Source organism: Misgurnus anguillicaudatus, chromosome 7 (genome assembly GCF_027580225.2).
Source record: "Misgurnus anguillicaudatus chromosome 7, ASM2758022v2, whole genome shotgun sequence".
Classification (NCBI taxonomy): Eukaryota; Metazoa; Chordata; class Actinopteri; order Cypriniformes; family Cobitidae; genus Misgurnus; species Misgurnus anguillicaudatus.
In genome coordinates, this window is record NC_073343.2 from 30104009 (window position 1) to 30131292 (window position 27284).

General features: G+C 35.9%; 2 protein-coding genes across 2 annotated transcripts; both read left to right on the forward strand.

The window, feature by feature from the left end:
- The first annotated feature begins 3235 nt into the window (after window positions 1-3235).
- LOC129417998 (platelet-activating factor receptor) lies at window positions 3236-12312 on the forward strand. The gene is made up of 2 exons (XM_073869715.1): window positions 3236-3386; window positions 8606-12312. The coding sequence occupies exon 2, from the start codon at window positions 8606-8608 to the stop codon at window positions 9692-9694; it is 1089 nt and encodes a 362-aa protein (XP_073725816.1). The 5' UTR covers window positions 3236-3386; the 3' UTR covers window positions 9695-12312.
- A 2733-nt stretch (window positions 12313-15045) lies between these two features.
- On the forward strand, window positions 15046-27084 carry LOC129418184 (platelet-activating factor receptor-like). Its single transcript, XM_055173127.2, has 2 exons — window positions 15046-15161; window positions 25639-27084. The coding sequence occupies exon 2, from the start codon at window positions 25648-25650 to the stop codon at window positions 26665-26667; it is 1020 nt and encodes a 339-aa protein (XP_055029102.2). The 5' UTR covers window positions 15046-15161; window positions 25639-25647; the 3' UTR covers window positions 26668-27084.
- The last annotated feature ends 200 nt before the right edge of the window (window positions 27085-27284 follow it).

Consider the following 27284-nt stretch of genomic DNA (forward strand, 5'->3'; position numbering starts at 1 on the left):
GACAATGTGTCATTCCACCGCTCTGCTTTGGTCCAGAACTGGTTTCAACATCATCCACATTTGACCTTCCACCAAACTCTTCATTTCTAAACCCTATCGATGAGTTTTCCTCTGTATGGCGGTGGAAGGTTTAGGATCTCCAGGCTCAGGTATCCCTCATTCAGGCCATCGAGGATGCCTGTGACCAAGCTGTGCAAGGATGTATTCAACATTCAAGACGGTTCTTCCCACGTTGTTTTGCTAGTTTTTTACGATTGCTTACACACTATAACTAATTTTTTCCCACAATTAGCAAAACCTAACACTCAAGGAGCAAAACACAAGGCTAGATTGGCACAACTGTAAGCACATTGTCAGCTACACACATTACACAGTGATTTGCAAAACACTAAACACGCTTGTATACATCTGACACAGAAATATATCAGGATGTCACTTCCTTGCAATTCCAAAGCACTGACTGTCAAATGACCACACTTATGAGCCAATTTGTTAAACACAGCCATCAGGTGCACAAACACACTATTGCTAAATTGTAGACACACCAATCAGGTTTAAGCACTATAAAAATGCAGCAGGTTCTGCATTAAAGGCGGAGTCCATGATGTTTGAAAGCCAATGTTGATATTTGAAATCACCTAAACAAACACGCCCCTACCCCAATAGAATCTGGACCTTCTGTTGATAGACACACATACGCAACGCGGCATTTGATTTGATTTGATTGGCTATAAGTGTGTTTTGGTAGGCGGCCCGTCTTCTTTTCCAAAGCGTTTTTCAAACATCGTGGACTCCGCCTTTAATTCATATTGATGAGACAGGGTTCAAAATCACAAAAGCAAGACAGTATACACTGTCATTTGGGACAATGTGTCATTCCACCGCTCTGCTTTAGTCCAGAACTAGTTTCAACACCATTCACAGTTGACAGTACTATACCTTCCACCATACTCTCAGTTTCTAAACCTTATCGAAGAGTTTTTCTCTGCAGGGCGGTGGAAGGTTTACGATCTCCAGGCTCAGATACCCCTCATTCAGGCCATGGAGGATGCCTGTGACCAAGTTGACACCGTAGCTGTGCAAGGATAGATTCAACATTCAAGATGGTTCTTCGTGCGTTATCTTGCTAATGAGGATATTGCTTGTGATGTTGATGAAATTCTTTGGCCAGATCCAGCTAGGTGAAGAGATAATGTATAGTATCCCTGCTGAAAAAACAGCATAGACCAACATCATTCCCATGCTGGTTTAGTGCTGGTTTAGCTGGTGGTCACCAGCTGTTATTGCTGGTATGATGGTTTTTCCAGCAGGGATGACCGTAGTATTTTCTTTACAATATTGTTTTTTTTCTGATTATTTTTATGGTTGTTGTTATTTACTGTAATTCTAAGCTGTACTGGATACAGTATTTTACGCTTGTCTGTTGTTTGCTGAGCTAACAGTGTTATGCACACTACTGTAGTAGCATGACAACTGGGACATGTTTGGTTTTGATTCTTCATGTTGACTGATTTGGGTATATGGAGCGAAATCAATGATATTTTCCTCCGTCTGCAATATTGGTCATGTGTAGTGTTTGGTAAACTATTGTACACTGTAAAAAAATCCGGTAGAAATTGCAGCTGGGTTGCCGGTAAATTACCGTAGATTTAAATGTATGTTTTTTACTGGCAACATTTTGTTCAAAGTTTAATGAACATTAAACATTTACAAGTCTTCGTCTTTACAGAGCAAAACCAAAAAAAACAGCATCAAGCAAAACGTTCTGGGAAACAAAATCTGAAGCAAAAAACAGAAAAAGGTTGATGATGATTTCTGGTACCCAGAATGCCTTGCATGAGGCTGCCATTGTATAGTTTTATTCTGTAACTACACAATATTATTTAATAACCTATTAAATATTGAAGTATTCAGCTTGTCGCTGCTGGCTGTTGATGTTCTCTCTCACCGTGCATCTTAATTTGGCAAGACACAAAGAGGGCAAGAAAACATCTTGATTACTTGAGAACCATTGCAAACCTCTTAATTGGATCAAACTGAATCAAATGATCATTGTGTGTAAAGTTTTGAAAATTATTTGAAACTAAATCTCTTAACAGGAAATTAGTTTGTTATTTTATATGAGCCTATTTGTGAAATAATACACACAGCATATTACAACAGATGGGGACACATTTGAAATCAGTAAAAAAATACAAATGAGACCATGTTCTTGATGCCATGGGGCTTTTCACACCAGCACCTAAACGTTGAGTCATCTTGGTTCTGAACCTCGTTTTTAATCATAGGTTGAATATCGTTTTACATTTGTAATTTTGAAGTTTAGGTATGCACTGTGTGAAATTTACAATCCAAAAACATTGTTTATAACAACAAAAACATGGTGTCCCTGTACATTTCTTATAGTAATACATAAATGACATAATAATTAATAATTCATCATCCTAGTGATTCATAATTTGTATCAAGAGTTGCAAAAGAAAGAATTTGCCAAAATCAATGGTTAGGCAGATTGCATGAAATTTATTGAATGCCATTGTTTCTCTTTTAAGGAATGGCTATCCAACAAAAAAAAAAACTTCCTTGGAGTTACATATATCATATATTTGCACATTTAGATGCACACATACAAGCTAAGAAGTTGCATCCATATCATTTTTCTGTCTAATAATGTGCATAAATTGTCCATTAGGAAACCACTGAACAAGAGCAGTTAGAAGATTTCAATAATTCATTTTTAGTGTGGCTGTTATATTATCTAGAGCAAATTTCCTGTGTGTCCTAATGTTGCCAAAGCATCGAGTAACGCAAGCTGCTTTCTGTTTCCTATGCAGTCACATGTTTCAGTATATTGAAACCTTTATAGGAAATGGATATGAATAATACATTGCACTAAATTAAAAAATTAAAATAGAAAGAAAGAAAGAAAGAAAGGAAAAAAGAAAGAAAAAATAGCTTCTCTACAAGCTTTATTTTAAGAGTGTACATGCACTCACACCTTTATTTCACACCTTTACAAACTTTACACAGGCCTCTACATATCTTTTTTAGAAACAAGATCATCATACTATTAGATCATTTATTAGATCGTTTAAATTTAGTTCAGGAAAACAGAAACAGCCATAACACTGTTGTAAGCTTGATTTTATGCTTATGAAATATCGGGTGAACTGAAAGAAAGAAGAAACTACCTAGAAAGAAGTGCGAGAGAGAGAGAGAGAGAGAGAGAGAGAGAGAGAGAGAGAGAGAGAGAGAGAGAGAGAGAGAGAGAGAGAGGGGTGTGACTTTGAACGTGAGCAGAGCGATTAAAGGCTGGTGGAGCGTGCACTCCTGAGAGAGCGTGAGGAGCGCGTGCTGGAACAAACACATTGATCTCGATATACGAGGTGGGTTACAATAAATTATTACATTTTTAGTTAAATAACTGTCTAACCTTGAATATAGAGCATACGAGTTTAAATATAGCACGAGACGAAATAAAAAAACTCTCATCAATAATGATAAGATGGAAGTTGATGAAAGCTGAACTAGTTTCATTCGTAAAACAAACGCATATATTTTAATATACAACTGTTTAATAGCCCAACTATTGAGGGCGTGGTGCCTTGTCTTTCGTAACTTTCGTCTCTTCTTATGTTGTAACTTTGGTTGCAAGACAAATTTCCCGTCAATATGATGAGACACATTTATAGCTTTATACGACGTGCAATGCAGGAAAACCCCGTTGTTTATGTTTCACACGCAATATTCATGGTGCTGAAAACGAATGGTATGCTAAACCTTTTAGACAAAATGCTGTATGTTTTCCAAAATAATAATAATAATACATTTAGGAGGCTATATTATTGGAGTAGCTACAGATAAAAACAGCGCAAATTCAGTCAGGCTACATGTTTTTAAACAACAATACTTTGCTACGCCAGCTGCGGTGCAGGAGGAGGTTTTATGTGCACATTTTATGAGCACATGATGAAATAAATATGTCGTTTTTGTAAATTATTCAAATAAATGTCATTCCTTTGGTTAATTTGTTTCTTTCAAAAACAAATTGTTAAATGCTTCCTCGTGTGCAAGTCATTTTGGACAAAAGCGCATTGTATATGAATAAATAAATATAATGTCCTGCATAATAGCTGAAATTGACGCATTCTGTACTTGTATTCAAATATTTTGGTATATAACATATTGACATTTTGTTTATTACAGTTTTTTTAATGGCTAAAACATTTTTTTAACCATCCCTCATTTTCTCAAATCCTTAAACACAAATCCATATTGTCAAACTAAATTCACAGAACCCCTGAATCTTAGCAAAATCAAACAATTCCTTCAAAACTATTTCACCTGTTCTCAAAATCAAACTAAGCTTTTAAATCATACACACATAAGTATATAATATAAAACACTAGAGAGCATTAGACACTACCTTAAAAAATGGAAAACAACAGGACATCTGCTTACAGAAAAATACATTTGTATATAACAACACACGTGACAAGTACTGATAAAAGTCTCTAGTAATCATAAGTTTAGTTTAGTGAATATAGTGAATACTTTACTAAGTACTGAAAGTAGTCAGTTTTAAGATTACTTTAATTTTTTTGTAAAAAGTCAGCAATCCAGCTGCAAATTTTGCCAATTGCATCGTCTCTGGTGTCGTGTTGTTCCTCATACTCTTTATTTGCCTCTCAGACTGTTTCCAATCCACACAATTGGTAAAAATACCATTAGAAAAAAGTGTGTACAATTTTGTGTTTGCTTGATGACATCTGTTTTGTAGTTGTGTTCAAATTTTGCCTGTCTGGGTTTAGCATTTATAAAACAAGTGCATTGCATTGTGTGTTTTGTGAGAAGTTTGTGTTTAGAGTATTGCAAAAAGAGTGCAAATGGGTGTAGGCCACTGTGAATTTGGTTCGAGGGTTGCGGTGTAGTGTTTAGCAATTCAGAATAACTGTATTAATATTATTTATACCACAGGGCTGATGAATGCTTTATTCTGATTATTCATTGATTATTTATCTGTAAAGCGCACACCTGATTTGTCAAATGTCTTAAAAGAACCACTAGAGCAATGTCTGTGGTAACCGTGGTGTAAGCAGAATAATTGACTACGGTCCTTTGAACACAGTGTAATAGCGCTACGCTTCACCTCGTGCTGTACTACCACTTTGGGGTGTGCATTATTTTCGAATAATTAAATGGCCCGTCATCAATTATTCCTTACATATAGCCTAACATATATTTGCGCATTTGCAAATACAACATGAAGAAAGTCAAGGAAATGCATGCATGCTTTAGCTCATCCCAACATTAAGGTAATTTATTTTGGGAAATAATTTTGTGTCAGTTACACATATGACTGGTAAATGTCAAAGATAAAGAATGTTTTACCTTCCTTTTGTTATTTCTTGGATTGGATATTGTATGTTAAGGGATGACAGAATGATAAGCATACATGCTGTTTATGACAGGATGTAACTTTTAGTAGGGATGCACGATATATCGGCCGACATATCGTTATCGGCCGATAACTGCTTATTTTTAATATTATCGGTTATCGGTCTGATAGCAAAATTAGGCCAATAAGTGAAAGCCGATAAATTATGGATTATTTTGGTTTGTTGAACCACTTCACTTGCTCATTGCTGGCCATGGGGAGCTTTGATTGGTGCTTTCTGTGACATAGCACGAAGATGACACATGTTGCGGGCTTAAGAAGAGTATGCTAGTCTAGCACAAAGACAAGATCTCTGCGGTCTGGGAGTTTTTCATTGTGAAAATAATATGAATATTTATCGGCCTATATATATTGGTTATTGGCCCCCAAATATAAAGAGTTATCGGTTATCGGCCAAAATTTCCATATCGGTGCATCCCTAACTTTTAATTAAAGTGGCTCTCCTCCTGACTCTGTCCTCTCAGTGTGGCTCTCATGAAAAAAACACTAACTAAAGTTTGAAAAATGGGATCAGGAAGAATGTGACCTTTAATTTTGGGGTGAGCTATACCTTTAAAACATTTTATTATTGGTGAAACATTTTTGTGCCTAAGTAGCATTGCTGTATCAAATGTAGATAGATCACACAGTAATATAGTATATTATATTTTAAACCAATTATTAACTGATAGCTATTTTCCTGATTGGTACATGCAATTAACTCATGGGCAGTGTAGGCCTGGCATGGAAACTACTGCAATGAATAGACTTTATCGATGATGCTCTGTGGTTTTATAGAATGAAGCTTCATCTATTTCCTTCTTTCAGATTCAAGAGATTGCAGATAAATATGTTGTAATGAGAACATAAAACCAGATACATCACATCACTGACTGGAAGGAAGAACATTTTTTATATGAAGTGTGAGAAAAGAGGCGTTATTCTCATCACTGAGAGCTGTTCTTGTATAGTTATTTGAAAGATAACCATCATTATAAGCGTTACATCATTATAACCCCAACCGAATGTTAAGATAAGTGGTGCACCAGTATGAGATTCATCAGTGCTGCTTCTTAAAATATTTGCACCCCCCAAACGCAGAAAACCTCATGTGATTACAAATTTGCATCAGATTTACATTTAAACATTTGGCAGAGGCTTTTATCCAAAGAAACTTACAAAGTATTCATTTTTTATCAGTTTGTGGGTTCGTTGGGTTTTTGCACTGCTGACGCAATGCTCAACAAAAATACCTATGGATTTACTACAGTGGTTAGTGTAGTAAAAAATAGCCATGATTTTGAAAACCGTGGTTTGCTAATAGTAATCAATGCACCAAAAAACCACGGTTACTACACTTTTACCACAAAAGCTAACTACCACTGAGCTAAACAAACGTGATCTCATGAGATTAAATAGGTATATTTTTGTAAAGTGTGGTGGTTGTACCACACATACATTTACTTACGTTTTAATACACACGGAAACATATAATATCTACGCGTTGACAGGACTAATACGTTAATTATTTACATATAACAGCTTTACAGACGTACAGATTTGTACGTATTCCTATTTATAAATATTAAAGGGGACATTTCACTTTTTTAAGATGTCAAATAAATATTTGGTGTCCTCACAGTATGTATGTGACATTTTAGCTCAAAATACCATATAGATAATTTATTATAGCATGTTAAAATTGCCACTTTGTAGGTGTGAGCAAAAATGTGCTGTTTTGGGTGTGTCCTTTAAAATGCAAATGAGCTGATCTCTTGGCAGTGCTGTGGTATTATCCCCTTCTGACATCACAAGGATAACTAAATTTCAATTAACTATTTTTCACATTCTTGCAGAGATATTTACCAAAACTAAGTTACTGGGTTGATCTTTTACACATCTTCTAGGTTGATAGAAGCACTGGGGACCCAATTATAGCACATGGAAAAAGTCAGATTTTTATGATATGTCCCCTTTAAAATCAAATTGATTAAATATTTAAAATTCGTGTTTTCTGATATATTTAAGACAGATTACTCATCAGTTTATGCATCTAATGAAATGTTCATGACTTTAGTAAACAAGACTACACTTTAAAGCAACACTATGTAGTTATTTACATTTAAATAATGTCTCTAAAATTATTTCAGTGATAGAACAACTTTTAACTGGACAAATTGTACTGTTGCTGCAACCTGAGCAGCCTCCTAGCTGCTACAAGCACACTCTGAAAGTGTCGGTGGAGGGTAGGAAACACAGCTCCACCCCTCCCCCTGCCTGCAGAAGAGTGTCTGATACCAGGCACTGTTGCGCTTTTCAACCACATGGGGGAGCTGTAAGTCATTTTTACATGGAAACTACATAGTGTTGCTTTAAAACCTTAAAATGTATACAATTTCTGTAATCATTTAACCATTTTGTAATATTTAGTTTATTTGCCATGACACACAAAAGGCGTTTTCTCCTATACAACAATAATTACACCAAAACACAACATAAATTCACAAAAGTTGATCATTTTATAAATCCACATTTTTAAAATTCATACGATTGTGAGGAAAAGATCCAAATTCAGCCCTTTATCCAGCGATCTTGATCCCGGTTCTCATCAGCGACCACAAATGTCAAATCAAGCATTTATTGTGAAATCAAATTCAAATATTGCGCCTCAAGAAGCTTTACGACACATTTCACGGCACTGATATCAAACGCTCATTGGATCTTGCGTGCTACGTCACATATTTATGACACTGCCGTCTTTCAATCTATGTACTTTTGAAATTTGAATTGTGCACCTTTACAGAGAGAAGCCGGATTAATGATGACTTATGTTACGATTAAATGTTGCATATCCGTCTTCATTGTATGCTTTAGCATCTATTTAAACGTACAAAAAGTGGCGGCCGGTGACTTCTTTTTTCGAGGGCGCATGATGCAAAGTGAGCGTCTCTTTTATCATAAATGGGTTTGACGCAGCAACTTATTTTGACAGAACACATGATGCACGTGGTGTATATGACACGAAAGTACATTTTGTGTTTTGAATGTATTAACAGTGAGACCAGACTGGCTTAACATGAGCACTTTACAGCGAAACTTTATTAAACTCACAAAATGAGAATGTGTAATGCTCATAATGTCTTATTTTTCTCGTGCATCTCTTTTCAGATGTCCAACATGGTGACCCCTGCAGACTGGACGACTGCCGTCGAAGTTTTCGAGAACCAAACGCCAGACGGAAACACATCCTCGAAATTCATCGACTCGGAGTTTCGTTACACCCTCTTCCCCGTCTTCTACGGCGTGGTCTTTGTCTTAGGATTGGCAGCCAACTGCTACGCACTTTATGTATTGCACAATATGCGGGACTCTAAAGCCATGAATGAGATTCGCATCTACATGACCAACCTGACGGTTGCAGACTTGCTGTTCGTGTCCGCTCTACCGTTTTGGATCGGGTACTACGCGAACAATGGCGACTGGAAGTATTCGGATGTTGTCTGTCGTATCACAGGGTCGTTCTTTTTTATTAACACCTACTGCTCCATCTTCTTTCTTGCTGTTATCAGCATTAATCGTTACTGGGCTGTTACCAGGCCACTGATCGCCGCTTCTTCCGACTGCTGGAAACGTGGAGCGATCATCTCAGCGGGCGTCTGGGCCATCACTCTTTCAGCTTCGATTAAATTTCTCATTGATCCTGGGCTCCAGAAAGACGGCGAGAAAAACCGCTGCTTCGAGGGTTATCATAACGAGACTGATGATACGAAATACGCAGTCGCCACAACGCATTTCCTTATTATCGGCATGTTTTTTGTCGTCTTCTTAATGGTGATTCTGTGCAACATCTCGATCGCTCGAACTCTTCTGTCTCAACCCATCAGTCAGCCCCGAGCCAGTACGGGGAAGCGACCCGGCGGCACAAAGCGGAGAGCTTTGAAGATGCTGTTTGCCGTTGTGGGCGTGTTTGTGATCTGTTTCCTACCCCATCATGTGGTGCAGGGTCCGTGGGTTCTGGTAGTGTTGGGCCTAAGAAAAGATAAATGGAGCGATGAGACTCATCAACTCATTAATGATGCTCATCAGATCACACTCATGCTGATGGGATTTAATTGCATTCTGGACCCTCTGGTGTATTGCTTTGCCACCACAAAGTTTCGCAAATACATCCAGGGTCACTTTAAAAAGGTCAAGGATAAGAAAAACTGCTCACGTCAGACGCTAAGCACGGCTATGTCTTTGAAGAGCAGAAATTAGACCGAGTTATGAATGTTGCCAAAAGTATAGATGACTCTCGATGTTCGTTTATTAATTTATTAATTCATTTCACAATTCAAAGTTTGCTCCACAGTTACTTGCACGCATTGGTGGTGTAGCACCTAAACTATTTTAAGCGTTATTATTTTATGTGTTTGTTAAAAGAATGGCTTAAAATGAAAAATACAAACTTGTACGACACAAAGCTGTCGTATGGCTTGAGATAACTTGAAATTTAATCACATGGACCACTTTGCGGTTGTTGTGTTGTTTTTTTTAAGGCTTGAAGCATACAAAACCATGGGTTACAGATCATGGTTTTGCCAATGGTAAACTTTTCGTAAGGGTTGTTAGTGCAGTGTTTTGCCGACGGTTTCATGAAGAATGATAACGTTTATGCCAGAAGCTGAAGATTGACAAAGACAAATAAGAGGTCACATGTGGTTGATCTGTAAGATAGCTTTTATTTGTTCTCAAAATAACCTTGAAGTTGCTGTTTATCTTTTCAGTCTTTGCAGTTCAGTCTTTATAGCAGGACACAGTCTGCATCAAGGTTGTGAGTTTAACTGAAAACAAAACAAAAAATGTTTGATTGCACTGTAAGTCGCTTTCTATGTAATTTCTAATGTAAATGTATTTATAATCTTAAATGCACTTTGTAAAAAAACAGCTTTGAGGTAGTTTGACTATGAAAACAAATATTAATTGTTTTGAATGAATGGGCGTAAAGTAGCTGTAAGCAGCGTTTCTGTGCAGAATCATCACTGAAATTATAGCACTTAGGGGTTTCCCGGACAGGGTTTAGTTTAATCCAGGACCTTGACCTTTGTTTTATATTACGAAATTGCATAGTTTTTACAAAAATATAATACTGGTGTGCATCTTGAGACAAAACAATGGCACTGATATATGTTAAGGCAGCTCAAACATGCATTTTAGTCTGGGACTGGGCCTCGTCCAGGAAACTGCCCCATAATGTTTTATTAGTAGTATGATGAAAAAATTAACTAATATGCAGTTAAAGGTGCAGTGTGTAAATTTTAGCGGCATCTAGTGGTGAGATTGCCCTGCTCACCCCTTGCTTTTGAAACACATAGAGAAGCTACTGTAGCCACCACCAGACAAACAGGTCATTGTCGGAGACAACTTAGTAAAAACATTTGTCCTTTAAGGGCTTCCATAGAAACATAGTGGCCCAAAATGGCGACTTACATGTAAGAGGACCCTCGGAATGTAGATAAAAACGTCTCCTTCTAAGGTAATAAACACATAACGGTTCATTATGAAAGGTCTTTATACACTCCTGATAATATAGTTTTGTATATTATTTTGCAAGAGATCCTTCTAAAAATCACACACTGCACCTTTAAAGTATTGTTTATTATGAATTCATGGCAACTAATAACAAACAAAACCTAATTGTTAAGTGGTACCTTAATATGTTTGGTTTTATTAAATAATAAAAAATATCTATATTTTTATTGTTGTCAATATTCTTTTTTTTAAGTTATAACAACCTAATTATTAAAATTATTGAGTTTTGACTTGTGATGTTAAATTGACGTAACCAAGTTAAAGTAACAAAAAACATATATTGATATGATATAATTTTGACAGTGTGTTGTACATTTTTGTTTATATGTAAACTATATATATAATCCTAATTTAGCGGGTCACCTTTTACATTTACATTTAGGTATTAAGCAGACGCTTACAAAGACCAAGATCAAGAAACAATCAAGCGATTTGTCATAGGGAGGCAATAATACAAGCACTTATACCAAGTTACAAGTTTTTACAATCAAGAAACAATACCTGTTTAGAGACAAAGACAATTCGTTTTTTTTCACCTTTTTTCTCTATCTTAAATTAACAGCGAGCTCAGGCTCACATGCTATATCTGAGTCACATGCTTGTTCCTGGTTTCCATCTCAAGAACTTTTTCAGGAACTTTTCTTTTCTTTTGCAATAATTTGTTGCTCAAAAGGAGAACTTGAACATTTCAAATGAACAAAATGTCTTTTTATATTTGACTTACATTGATAAGTTTAAAAGTTCAACATTTTGAAATGACACTCAGAAAGAATTTTATGTTGTGTTCCCAACTTCGGACATTTCAATTGTGAAAGGTATTGTATTGTTATTTAAAATAGATTGTAATATTTCTTGTTTATATTGTTTTGTATTTTGTATGGTGTACAATTATATTTTTAAACCTTGTCAGATGTGTTCATTTTATAAAATATGACTTTTTCCACACTGAAATCTTTGATACATACAGTAATTTATGCTTATCTGTGTTTTTCTTTGATATAATATCACATTTCATGATATTATAATGGCGCTAATGATTCAGCTTTATGTCCATCAAGCAGGAAATTAGGCAAAAATGTGTTGCTAATGTCTGCTAATGCTTCAGACAAATGTGTGTAATGTTCAGAAAGATGGGTTATTGATGACTCCATTTTATTCTCAGGCAACTGTGACTCAGGCATATTATTGTGCGGCTACTATTTATTCAAGTTCTCAAGAGTTCATTCATCTTTGTACATAAAATACTAAAGTTGATGTCCATGTAAATTTAAATCAATTAAATAAACTTTGTTCATTAAGCTGGATGTTTTGCTTTTCTGTTTATTGCTTTTGACAAAGATTTCGGTAACACTTTACAATAAGGCTCATTAGTTAACATTAGTTGATGCACTGTGAACTAACTAACATGAACAAACAATGAACAGCTTTATTTCTGTTAACTAACATTACCAAAGATTAATAAATACTGTAACACATGTATTGCTCATGGTTTGTTCATGTTAGTTAATAGGGGAGAGCGGGGTTGGTTGGCACACTTTTCACTCTCTGTCATATTTATCAGTCATGTAATATTTTTAAAAAAGTCTAACCAGTAACAACTGAAAGGTTAAGATCTCAGCTAATCAACAGATACATGTTCACAAATGATTCCTAAAAATGTTTTATTTATCATTAAAGTCATGTTGTGCACTTGTGCCAACCAGCCCCAGTATGGGGGTTAGTTGGCACATGCAATGGGGTTGGTTGGCACAGTGTGATGGTTACATGGTGGTCATAAAGGGTGGACATGGTCAGAAACAATGCTCAGGTAGGCCGTGGCATTTAAACGATGCCCAATTGGCCCTAAGGGGCCTAAAGTGTGCCAAGAAAACATCCCCCACACAATTATACCACCACCACCAGCCTGCACAGTGGTAACAAGGCATGATGGATCCATGTTCTCATTCTGTTTACGCTGAATTTTGTCTGACAGAAATAGAGACTCATCAGACCAGGCAACATTTTTACAGTCTTCAACTGTCCAATTTTGGTGAGCTTGTGCAAATTGTTTTTCCCTTTTCACTCCATTATTTGTAAACCCTAGAAATGGTTGTGTGTGAAAATCCCAGTAACTGAGCAGATTGTGAAATACTTCACACCAAAGACCATGCCACGCTCAAAATTGCTTAAATCACCTTTCTTTCCCATTCTGGCATTCAGTTTGGAGTTGAGGAGATTGTCTTGACCAGGACCACACCCCTAAATGCATTGAAGCAACTGCCATGTGACTGGTTGATTAGATAACCTCACAATTCTCAAAACTGCACACACAAAATGCAAAATAGACCCCTTCACGGTTCATGTCACAGGCGGTTCCCACTGCGCATGTCGGGGTCAGAAAAGTCATTACAGCAGATTGAGTTGCGTATTATTCGGTATCGTCAAAAATGCCTACTTACATCGTGGGCTGCGAAAATCGCACCAGGTCTTCCGTTAAGTTTTCGCGATTCATGCAGAATCTAAAAAACAAAAAAAAATACAACATCTGAGACTGCAAGCAATTAACGTGCAGACTGGGACAATGCAAATATCAAAGAGGCTTGTGTTTATAGTGCTCACTTTATTTGAATTAAGTCACAATTTTTCAGCCCTGTTAGATTAAACTAGAAAGCCTAAATGGTATGAACAGTTTGACCCCATGCTGCGCGCGCACCCGATAGTCATTCAATGCTTACAAACCTTGAAGGGGTCTATAGCTCACATCTCCTTCAAAATGCAACACTGCAATAAAAATGCCACAAACACATGTCAGAATCAAGCATTTGCATCAAATGGCAAACACTTCTTTCATAATAATAAATTTTTGGATATACCATGTAAACACTGCTGTTCTAAATCTAAAGCTCTTTGGTCTTTCTTTTTGCAGATTGCCAAAACAGGTAATCTGACCTTTTCTTTTTTGCATCGTGTAACGCAAGCTGCTTTCTGTTTTCTATGCAGTCACATGTTTCAGTATATTGAAACCTTTATAGGAAATAAAAAAATGAATAATACTATTACACGAAAGAAAGAAAGTAAGAAAGTAAGAAAGAAAGAAAGAAAGAAAGAAAGAAAGAAAGAAAGCTTCTCTACAAGCACCTTTATTGTAAGAGTGTACTAACACTTTTTTCAAAACACTACACACAATTCTCTACCTAAAACATAAAGATCTATGAGGAAGTGACTTGCACAGATACACGCCTCACATGTGCAAACACTAAATGCTTAACTGATCACTAACCAATCACTGTTTTACTTTACAGTAGTATAGATAGGCCTATAAATAGGTCAAAGGTCAGATTACCTGTTTTGGAAATCTGCCCCCTCCCTGCCAATTCCTGGACCGAGACCCCACACACAATTTACTGTATTCTACTATAAAGAATACAACAGTAATGTTTGGCCTAATAAATATTTTCTGTTTCTACATTGCATTGGCGTTTTCAGTGTACTTGTTACCCCTCTCAGCAGATTACTTTTACTGTTGAACATTGTATTGAAGTGTAGATATAAGCCTATGAAAGACCAAAGAGCTTTAGATTTAGAACAGCAGTGTTTACATGGTATATCCAAAAATGTATTATTATGAAAGAGGTGTTTGCCATTTGATGCAAATGCTTGATTCTGACATGTGTTTGAGCCATTTTGAAGGAGATGTGAGCTACTTTGCATTTTGTGTGTGAGGTTTTGAGAATTCTGTGTAGAGTTTTGAAAACGGAGACTTAGTTTTGAAAACGTGTGTAAGCAATTGGTAAAAACTGTAAATTTAGTTCATGAAACATAAACAGTCATAACACTGTTGTTAGTTAAAGCATGGCAAAAATCTCATAGCTGTTGCGAGCCAGAAAGAAGTGCAATAAAATTCCTAAGAGAGAGAGCGAGGGAGGGAGAGAGAGGGAGGGAGAGAGAGGGAGGGAGAAAGAGAGGGAGAGAGAGAGAGGGAGAAAGAGAGGGAGAGAGAGAGAGAGGGAGAAAGAGAGCGAGAGAGAGAGAGAGAGAGAGAGAGAGAGAGAGAGAGAGAGAGAGAGAGGTGTGACTTTGAACGTGAACAGAGCCGTTAAAGGTCGTTGCGCGCACTTCAGAGAGAGCGTGAGGAGCGCGTGCTGGAACAAACACATTGATCTCGATATACGAGGTGGGTTACAATAAATTATTACATTTTTATTTCAATAACAGTCTTATCTTGAATAAAGTGCATACGAGTTTACATATAGCACGAGACAAAATTAAAAAAAAACTCTCATCAATAATGATATAATGGAAGTTGATGGAAGCTGCTGAACTATTTTAAATAATAAAAAACGCTATATATTTTAATATACAACTGTTTAATAGCCTAAGTTAACTATAGTGGCGTGTTGTCTTGTTCTCAGAGTCTTTCGTTATTTTCGTCTCTTATGTTGTAACTTTGGTTGTAAGACAAATTTTCCCGTCAATGAGCCACATATTATAGCCTTTATATGACGTGCAATGCAGGAAAACCCCGTTGTTTATGTTTCACACGCAACATTCACATGATGCTGAAAACGAATTTTAGGCTAAACCTTAATTTGAGGCAAAATGCAGTATGTTTTGCAAAAAAATAATAATAATATTAATGAATTTAGTAGGCTATATTGGAATAGGCTATACAGATAAAAACATCGCAAGTTCAGTAAATAGGCTACAGGTTAGTGCAGGAGGAGGTTTTATGTGCACATTTTATGAGCACACGATGAAACAAATATGTCTTTTTTGTAAATTATTCAAATAAATGTCATTCCTTTGGATATTGTATATGAAAAAAAATATAATGTCCTGCATAATAGCTGAAATTGACATCTGTTGTATTCAAATATTTTGGTATATAACATTTTTAATGACGCAGACATTTTGTTTATTACAGTCTTTTTGAATGGGTAAAATTTTTTTTAAACCATCACTCATTTTCTCAAAACCTTAAACACAAATCCATATTGTCAAACTAAATTCAGCGCACCCCTGAATCTTCTAGCAAAATCGAACAATTCCTTCAAAACTATTTCACCTTTTCTCAAAATCAAACAAAGCTTTCAAATCACAAACACATAAGTCAATAATATAACAGAGCATCCATTAGACACTACCTTAAAAAAAATGAAAAGCACAACATCCAGGACATCTGCTTACAGAAAGATACATGTTTATTGTATATAACAACACATTTGACAAGTACTATTAAAAATCTCTATTACTGTTTAGTTATATAGTGAATATAGTAAATACTTTAAGTTCTGCAAGTAATAGTAAGTTTTCAATATTACTGTAAGCAGCACTTTTATTTTGCAAAAAGTTAGCAAATTTTGCCAATTGCATCTTCCTCATACTCTTTATTTGCTTCTCAGACTGTTATTTTGTGTTTGCTTGTTGACAACTGTGTTGTAGTTGTGTTCTTTTTTTGCCTGTCTGTGTTTAGCATTTATAAAACAAGTGCATTACAGTGTAAAATGTGTGTTTTAGTGAGACGTTTGTATTTAGATTATTGCAAAAGTGCATGATTTGACAAATGGGTTTAGGCCATTATGAATTTGGTTTGAGGATTGGGGTTTAGTAGTTAGCAATTTAGAATAACTGTATTATTATTATTTACCACAGGGCTGATGGATGCTTTATTCTGATTATTCATTGATTATTTATCTGTAAAGCGCACATCTGATTTGTCAAATGTCTTAAAATAACCACTAGAGCAATGTCTGTGGTCACTGTGGTGTAAGCAGAATAATTGACTACGGTCCTTTGAATCAGGGCCGTGCACAGGGGGGTGGCCCGGTGGCTAGAGCCACTGCCCCTCTGCCCTACCACCAACCCGTGTCAAAGTGTTCTGTTACCGCTCGTCTAAAGATCCACCTTTTCTGGTAATCCACTTCGTGATTTCCCGCCCGCTATGCAGCATCTCTCACAATCTGTGTCCACTCTTTGAGGGCCGAAGATGACAGTTTGTTGAATTAACAGGTAGATTCATTACATTACCTGAGTTGTTGAGCTGCTCAATTAGTAATTTGGTAGTTTGAAGCCGAGAGAGGTTGTGTCCTACATTTATTTTTGCTTGGTTGTTTTCTCGTGATCACGACTTAATTTTCTCCTTACCTTATGAATTGGTTGGCCTATTCATGAGCATACATCATGTTTAGGGGAATAGGGCATTGCCATGTACACTGCAAAAAAATGATTTTCAAGAAAAAAATGTCTTTGTATTTTTGTCTTGTTTTCAGTAAAAAAAAAAATATCTAAAAATTCTTAAATTAAGATGTTTTTTCTTAAAGAGCAAAACGACCCAAGAAAATAAGTCTAGTTTTTAGACCAAAAATATCAAATTTAAGTGATTTTGTGCATAAAACAAGGAAAAAATCTTAAATTGTTTTAGAAAAATGTTAAAGATTTTTTGCTTACCCCATTGGCAGATTTTTTTTGGTTTTGTGCACAAAATCACTTAAATTTGATTTTTTTTTTGGTCTAAAAACTAGACTTATTTTCTTGGGTCGTTTTGCTCATCAAGAAAAAAGCATCTTCATTTAAGAATTTTTAGATATTTTTACTGAAAACAAGACAAAAATACAAGATTTGTTTTCTAGAAAATACGTTTTTTTTGCAGTGTAAGGTGAACAGAAACACACCCCTTGTCCCCCCTTGGGCTTATCAGCAGGTGGTCACCCTAGATGTGATTAAAGCTTACGTGTATTCAAAAGAACATAATTTTTAGACAGCAAAAGCATATTTAGCTTAATTAGCATGAATGAACAAATGAGATTTTACTTGGATCAGGGATTCGCTCAAGATGAAACAGATTTGCCAATAATTGACCATTTGATAGTGGTGAATTTAGGGACCGTCTATAAAGTAACTCCATATACGTTTCTACTTTAAACAGCATTAAAATGGAATTACTTAAAGTCAACAAACAGTCACAAAACCAACTGGAAAGTGTTCATGTGGTTGTCAACTATGCACACTTTTTTAGATTTTTTATTTTTATTTAAATAAACTGTTAAATACTATTGAAGATAGAAACGTGTGCATTGTTACTTTAAACCCCTTAAGTGGCGCAAATACCTTTAGAGTGGGGGGGTGAAATTGTGATATACATCTTCAAATTAATATAACTCTGGCATTTTTTGGTCTAGAGGCCTAATATTGGTCTTGATTTAAAGAAGACACCTTGGGGGTTTTCACAGACGTGAAAGGAGGTGAAAATATTAAATATTTCAATTGTTATAGGAGTTTACATCTGCTTTAATAAATAAAAACAATTCCATAACATACCAGTTCTATAAATAAAATTATAAAAATTTTAATGTTTCAGAAAAGTAATAATGCAAACATGAAGCCATAAGTCTCAAGTAGTTCTGATCCAAATTTCAAGTTAAAATCACAAAAAATGAGGTGTGTGTCACACTTTTAGTGGTTTTGCCAACAACGGCCAGTAGGTGTCAACGGTTTGCAGCATACACTTGTGACAAATTATTCAATTACTATCACTGCATTATTATTACTGCAAAAATATTTTGAAATATGAAAACTACATTCTTAGAGCTTTCCAACAATATATAGTTTTGTCAATATTTTTGAAGATTTATAATATGATATTAGAATTATGAATATATAAAATTAATATGCATTCCTATGGGGGGTGGGGTCATATGTAACTAAAAACTGTCACTACATTATTTCTATCATCAAATGACTTTGAAATATGAAAACTACATTCTGAGAGCTTTCCAGTGATATATAGTTTGTCATGATTTTTTAGGTTTAGAGTAGGGTTTTAGTCTTATAAATACGTAAAAACAAATTATGCCTACCTGTGGCCCCTTGACATTTTAGAAACTGACTCTCATTACGTCATAATTCTCCCAAAATGGCAATGAAATATGAAAACTACACACCTAGAGCTTTCCAACAATATATAGTTTGTCATGATTGTTTAGGTTTGGAACAGGGTATTAGTGCTATACATATGCAAAAACAAATTGAGTCCAACTGTGGCCCCTTGACATTTTAGAAACTGACTCTCACTACATCATTATTTTCCCAAAATGGTGATGCAATATGAAAACTACACTCTTAGAGCTTTCCAGTGATATATAGTTTGTCATGATTGTTTAGGTTTGGAACAGGGTATTAGTGTTACAAATATAAAACAACAACGTGGGCCCACCTGTATACCCGTGGCATTTTAGAAAATAGCTCTCACTATGTCATTCCTTTACCAAAATGGTGATAATAAATGAAATCTACACTCTTAGAGCTTTCAAATGATATATAGTTTGTCATGATTGGATAAGAATTCATATGCAAAACACTGAAGTAAACGTTGGTGTCCCTCTGGCGGGACAGTGACATTTATCAGGATATAAATGTTTTGAGGCGCACTCTCTTTAAAATTGAATCAATTACTCTCCCTACATAATTTATTTTATAAAACACTGTTGATATATGTATTCTAGAGGCTTAGACCTTTCCAACAATATATAGTTTATTGTGATATACATAAAATTTATATGGAAAATATTGACGTAAACTTAGGTGTCCCCGTGAGAGGGACAGCGCCACTTAAGGAGTTAAAGATGGTCCCTAAATTCATGAACATCAAACATCCAATTTTATTTATTAAGTCTGTCGACAATTAGCTACACGTGGTAACCCAACTATGCATCAGCAGTCCACTTCAAAATAAACAAAATATTATGGGCAGGAAATCACATTTGGATTATCATGTCAGGATAACAAGAAAATAACTTTTCTTATCTCGAGATCATGAGAAAATTAAGTCGAGATCATGAGAAAACAAGCAGCAAAAATAAAAATATGGATGACCTCTCTCGGCTTTCGTATGTTTTTGTATTTCTGTGGGTAATGATTTGCTCTTGGTCTTCTAAAAGTGCTAACAACTTAGCAAGTAAACATTCTTAGAATTACAGTGATTGTCTAATAAAAGTAATGTACCCGATGAGATCTAATATAAATAACACCAAATTTGCTGTTGTTGGCACACTTTGTAGAAAAAAATAAAAATAAAAAACAATGTTTTCATAAAAAAAAGAAGACTGCAAAGGAAGGCTGCAAAAGCTGTTCAAAATTGTAAACATGGATTCAAAGCTTCAGCACGTAAATCATATAGAATATTAGGCAGTTTTGTCACACTTTAATTCTTGTTACTAAGTATATTATCCATTATAATCACTTCTCTTTTTCTGATACTAATCTATAACACATCATATTGTTAAAACCATATAAATTGTGCCCTCCCCCAGTGCCCCCTTTTTGGTTTGGGCCACTGCCCCTCAAAATGTCTGTGCACGGCCCTGCTTTGAATTATTCAAAAATAATGCACATCCTCAGTGTAACAATGCTACGCTTCACCTCGTGCTGTACTGTCACTTTGGGTGTGCATTATTTTTGAATAATTCAATGGTCGTCATTTATTCCTAATGTATAGCCTAACATATATTTATGCATTTGCTCAAGAGTACATTTATGTGCTGTTTTCAAAACATGCTAATGTTAAAATACCTATATAGGTGTATTTATGTCAGACAGAGAAATGAAAAGGCAGTGAGTTTGTAAACAGCTTGTAAGCAGTGGTGTAGTGGTGTCTGGAGAAGTGGGCATACTCTTAGTTTATGCCCCTAGTAGAAGTGGGTATACCCCATGCCATCAAATATAGAGGTGGGTATACTCCGTATACCTCCGTATACCCTGCACTACACCACTGCTTGTAAGTATGCTGAAGTATGTTTGCATATACTTCATATACTTTGCATATAAGCCCAATTCAATATAAAGTTGACATCCCCGTTGAAGTCTTTTCTGAATTATGTAATCCCAGACTGGTTCGATGATGGTTATATCAGGGCTCAGTGGCGGACTGTTTTTTTTTTATTAAAATTAGTTATATGGAAAAATTATTTAGTTTTGACACACTGAAGAAATTAAAGAAACATATTAAAGAACATTTTGTTATTTTTACTCACGCTTGTGTTGATCCCCAATGTCTTTCTTTGTTCTTCAGAACCCAAACGCAGATAAATAAATAAATAAATAAAAAACTAACCCATGCCTATAGACCCCTTCACGGTTCACGTCACAGGCGGTTCCCACTGCGCGTGTCGGGGTCAGAAAAGTCATTACAGCAGATTGAGTTGCGTATTATTCGGTATCGTCAAAAATGCCTACTTACGTCGTGGGCCGTGAAAATCGCACCAGGTCTTCCATTAAGTTTTCGCGATTCATGCAGAATCTCAAAAACAAAAAATACAACATCTGCGGCTGCAAGCAATTAACGTGCAGACTGGGACATTGCTAATATCAAAGAGGCTTATGTTTGTAGTGCTCACTTCATTTGAGGTAAGTCATCATTTTTTAGCCCTGTTAGATTAAACTAGAAAGCCTAAATGGTAACAGTTTGACCCCATGCTGCGCGTGCACCCGATAGTCATTCAATGTTTACAAACCTTGAAGGGGTCTATATATACTGTGTTAGACTTTATGAGACTAGTTTTAGTGCACTTACGTATTGTTGTTCTTGTGTTGCTAATTGCTTCTATTGTTACCTCATTTTTATAAGTCTCTTTGGACAAAAGCGTCTGCTAAATGACTAAATGTAAATGTAAAAATTTTTTCCTCTATTTTAGTTCATATTCTGTGCTTTAGGATGTTTAATTTTAAATAATGTGTAACAACTAAAACAACAGCGATATCCACAAGAAGTAGAGAAGAAAATGTCTCACAACACTTAAAGGCGGGGTACATGATCTCTGAAAGCCAATGTTGATATTTGAAATCACCTTAACAAACACGCCCCTACCCCATTAGAATCTGGACCTTCTTGTATTAGACCCACCCACACATACGCAACCCAGGCAACAATCTTGGTTAGTAGATACGCCCCTTACTGCTGATTGGCTATAAGTGTGTTTTGGTACTCGGCCTGACTCCATTCTCCAAAGTGTTTTTCAAAAATCATGCACCCTGCCTTTAAATTATACTGTATGATACAAGTGGAATGAATTTATTAATTTAAAGGTCCCGTTCTTTCTGTGTTTTTGAAGCTTTAATTGTGTTCACAGTGTGCAATATAACACATGTTCATGTTTCACACGTAAAAAAACGCAGTATTTTTCACACAATTTACTTATCTGTGTACCGCTGTTTTCACTGTCCTAACAACGGGCTGATATCTTCCTTGTTCTATGAAGTCCCTCCTTCAAAAATACGTAAGGAGTTCTGATTGTGTAGTTTGTTTAGTGTGTTGTGATTTGACAGCAGCTTAGCTTAGCAGAGCCGTTTAACCAAAGCTGGCGACTGACGTTTCCTGTGGGCGGAGTTTAGTCAAAAACTCTTATATTGACATCATTCAATCAAGTAGAGGGCTGTAGTCAAAACCAGTCGTTCACTGTAGGCTTTGAAAGGGGACTTCTGTTAAAGAAAATATATCGCCTGCCAGTGAACTTTAAGCTTTATCATTTTGCAGGTATTATTTATGCTCTAACATAACATTACACACTAACTAAAGTTTGAAAAATGGGATCAGGAAGAATGTGACCTTTAATTTTGGGGTGAGCTATACCTTTAAAACATTTTATTATTGGTGAAACATTTTTGTGCCTAAGTAGCATTGCTGTATAGATCACACACACAGTAATATAGTCTATTATATTTTAGACCAATTATTAACTGATAGCTATTTTCCTGATTCCTTTCAGATTCAAGAGATTGCAGATAAATATGCTGTAATGAGAACATAAAACCAGATACATCACATCACTGACTGGAAGAAAGGAAGAACATTTTTTATATAAAGTGTGAGAAAAGAGGCATTATTCTCATCACTGAGAGCTTGCTCTCCCACATGTATAGTTATTTGAAAGATAAACATCATTATAAGCGTTACATCATTATAACCCCAACCGAATGTTAAGATTAGTGGTACACCAGTATGAGATTCATCAGTGCTGCTTCTTAAAATATTTGCACCCCCTAAACGCAGAAAACCTCATGTGATTACAAATTTGCTTCAGATTTACTTTTAAATATTTGGCAGAGGCTTTTATCCAAAGAAACTTACAAAGTATTCATTTTTTATCAGTTTGTGGGCTTATTGGGTTTTTGCACTGCTGACGCAATGCTCTACAAAAATATACCTAGATTTACTTAAGTTGAAACAAACAAAAAAAACATGGTTAGTGTAGTAAAACCATGGTTACCACAAAATAGCCATGATTTTGAAAACCATGGTTTGCTAATAGTAATCAATGCACCAAAAAAAAAAAAAAAAAAACGGTTACTACACTTTTACCACAAAAGCTAACTACCACTGAGCTAAACAAACGTGATCTCATGAGATTAAATAGGTATATTTATGTAAAGTGTGGTTGTTGTACCACACATACATTTACTTACTTTTTAATTCCCACTGAAACATATAATATCTACGCTTTGACAGGACAAATACGTTAATTATTTACATACAACAGCTTTACAGACGTACAGATTTGTACGTATTCCTATTTATAAATATTAAAGGGGACATTTCATAAGACTTTTTTAAGATGTCAAATAAATATTTGGTGTCCTCACAGTATGTATGTGACATTTTAGCTCAAAATACCATATAGATAATTTATTATAGCTTGTTAAAAATGGCCACTTTGTAGGTGTGAGCAAAAATGTGTTGTTTTGGGTGTGTCCTTTAAAATGCAAATGAGCTGATCTCTGCACTAAATGGCAGTGCCGTGGATGGATAGTGCAGATTAAGGGGTGGTATTATCCCCTTCTGACATCACAAGGAGAACCAAATTTCAATCAACTATTTTTCACATTCTTGCAGAGAATGGTTTACCAAAACTAAGTTACTGGGTTGATCTTTTACACATTTACTAGGTTGATAGAAGCATTGGGGACCAAATTATAGCACTTAAACATGAAAAATGTCAGATTTATTGAACGCATTTATTAAATATTTAAAATTTGTGTTTTCTGATATACTTAAGACAGTTTACTCATCAGTTTATTTATTTAATTAAATGTTCAGAGAATTACACATTAGTAAAGAAGACTACACTTTTTAGAAAATATGCAAATTTTTCAGCTCCCCTAGAGTTAAACATTTTATTTTTACCGTTTTACCATTAGCATCGTGCTCAAAAATGACCAAAGAGTTCTGATATTTTATTAATGATATTACGCGGTGCCCCAAAATAGTGCCCTGCTATTAAAAGTTACCTAAGGGACTATTTTCAGGCGGTGCATAATATCATTGCGCCTCCTGCAACCATGTTACGACAGCAAAGTCCTTGATTATTACGCCAGAATGAGAGTATAGTTCCTAGCCATATCGGACTAGAAAATTGCAACTTTAAAGTTTCTGTCAGTCTTAGTTCACGATGTAACTACATAAGAGTCAAGTTTTAAATAGGAAAATATTGAAACTCTTCGGTTATTTTTAGCGCGATGATAATGGACAAATCAGATTCAATGTATTGTGCTAAGCTATGCTAAAAGTGGTACCACCAGACCCGGAGATCAGCTGAATGGATTCCAAAAATGATAAAAATCAAATGTGTAACTCTAGGGGAGCTGGAAAATAAGGCTATTTTCAAAAAAAGGGGAGTGTCCCTTTAAAGCAACACCAAAAAGTTTTTTTACCTTAAAATAACGTTTCCAAAAAAGTTTCAGTGGTTCATCCACTTGAAACAGTGTGAACGGCACTTTCACATTTGCTTTGCAGCCCTCTATCGACCAAAACCGCACTAAAAAAGTTTCCAACCGTCGGGTCGTGGTCCTGTAGTTCGAGTAAAAACTACAAAAACTTGCTTTACGGCAGACCTACAATCCAATCAGAGCCAGCTATGCTGCAATATTTACGATAGTGGTAATGGACAATTACGCTTCTAACCTGTAGGGGGAGCAAAGAGCAAAAACTCTTTAGTGTTGCTTTAAAATGAATAGAATTTCTGTAATCATTTAACCATTTTATAATATTTACTTTATTTGCCATGACACACAAAAGGCGTTTTCTCATATGCAACAATAATTACACCAACACACAACACAACATCAATTCACAAAAGATGTTTATTTTATACATTCGCTGTAATCCACATCTTTAAAATTGCAGATCCAAATTCATATCCTGTGATCTTCATCCTAGTTCTCATCAATGTCAAATCCCACATTCATTATGAATTCAAATTCAAATATTGCACCTCAAGAAGCTTTACGACACATTTCACGGCACTGATATCAAACGCTCATTGGATCTTACGTGCTATGTCACAGATTTGCAACATTGCCGTCTTTCAATCTATGTATTTTTAAAATTTGAAATGCACACCCTCTGAGAAGCCGGATTAATGATGACTTCATTAAAATGTAAAAATGCTATGATTAAATGTTACAAATACGTCTGTCTACATTGTATGCTTTAGCATCTATTTAAACGTATAAAAGTACATTTTGTGTTTTTGAAAGTTACATATTAATACTGCATATTACCAGTGAGACCAGACTGGCTTACCACTTTACAGCAAAACTTAACAAACATAAGAATGTGTAATGCTCATAATGTCTTATTTATTTCATGCATCTCTTTTCAGATATTCAACATGGAGTTCATCGAGTCGGAGTTTCGTTACACCCTCTTCTCCGTCTTCTACGGCGTGGTCTTTGTCTTAGGATTGGCAGCCAACTGCTACGCACTTTATGTATTGCACAAAATGCGGGACTCTAAAGCCATGAATGAGATTCGCATCTACATGACCAACCTGACGGTTGCAGATTTGCTGTTCGTGTCCGGTCTACCGTTTTGGATCGGGTACTACGCGAACAATGGCGACTGGAACTATTCGGAAGTTGTCTGTCGCATCACAGGGTCGTTCTTTTTTATTAACACCTACTCCTCCATCTTCTTTCTTGCTGTTATCAGCATTAACCGTTACTGGGCTGTTACCAGGCCACTGATGGCCGCTTCTTCTGACTGCTGGAAACGTGGAGCGATCATCTCAGCAGGCATCTGGGCCGTCACACTTTCAGCTTCGATTAAATATCTCATTAATCATGGGCTCCTGAAAGACGACGGGAAAAAACGCTGCTTCGAGGGTTATCATAAGGAGACTGATGATATGAAAAACACAGTCGCCACAATTCATTTCCTTATTATCGCCGTGTTTTTTGTCGTCTTCTTAATAGTGATTCTGTGCAACATCTTGATCGCTCGAACTCTTCTGTCTCAACCCATCAGTCAGCCACGAGCCAGTACGGGGAAGCGACCCGGCGGCACAAAGCGGAGAGCTTTAAAGATGCTGTTTGCCGTTGTGGGCGTGTTTGTGATCTGTTTCTTACCCCATCATGTGGTGCAGGGTCCGTGGGTTCAGGCAGTGTTGGGACTAAAACAAGAAGAATGGAGCATGAAGACTCATCAACTCATTAATGATGCTCATCAGATCACACTCATGCTGATGGGATTAAATTGCATTCTGGATCCTGTGGTGTATTGCTTTGCCACCACAAAGTTTCGCAAATACATCCAGGGTCACATTAAAAAGGTCAAGAATAAGAAAAACTGCTCACGTCAGACGCTAAGCACGGCTATGTCTCTGAAGAGCAGTATTCAGACCAAGTTATGAATGTTGCCAAAAGTATAGATGACTCTCGATGTTTGTTTATTAATTTATTAATTCATTTCACAATTCAAAGTTTGCTCCACAGTTACTTGCACGCATTGGTGGTGTAGCACCTAAACTATTTTAAGCGTTATTATTTTATGTGTTTGTTAAAAGAATGGCTCAAAATGAAAAATACAAACTTGTATGACACAAAGCTGTCGTATGGCTTGAGATAACTTGAAATGTAGTCACATGGACCACTTTGTGGTTGTTGTGTTGTTTTTTTAAGGCTTGAAGCATACAAAACCATGGGTTACTGTAGTAAGACCATGGTTTTGCCAATGGTAAACTTGTTTAATTTTCATAAGGGTTGTTAGTGCAGTGTTTTGGCAACGGTTTCATGAAGAATGATAACGTTTATGCCAGAAGCTGAAGATTGACAAAGACAAATAAGAGATCAGATAGCTTTTATTTGTTCTCAAAATAACCTTGAACTTGCTTTTTTATCTTTTCAGTCTTTGCAGCTCAGTCTTTAAAGCAGGACACAGTCTGCAAGGTTGTGGGTTTAACTGAGCAAAAAACAATGTTTGATTGCACTGTAAGTCGCTTTCTATGCAATTTCTAATGTAAATGTATTT

Bases quoted from the DNA above. Each gene is read 5' to 3' on its own strand.
- LOC129417998 (XM_073869715.1), top strand. From the start codon at position 8,606: ATGTCCAACATGGTGACCCCTGCAGACTGGACGACTGCCGTCGAAGTT.
- LOC129418184 (XM_055173127.2), top strand. From the start codon at position 25,648: ATGGAGTTCATCGAGTCGGAGTTTCGTTACACCCTCTTCTCCGTCTTC.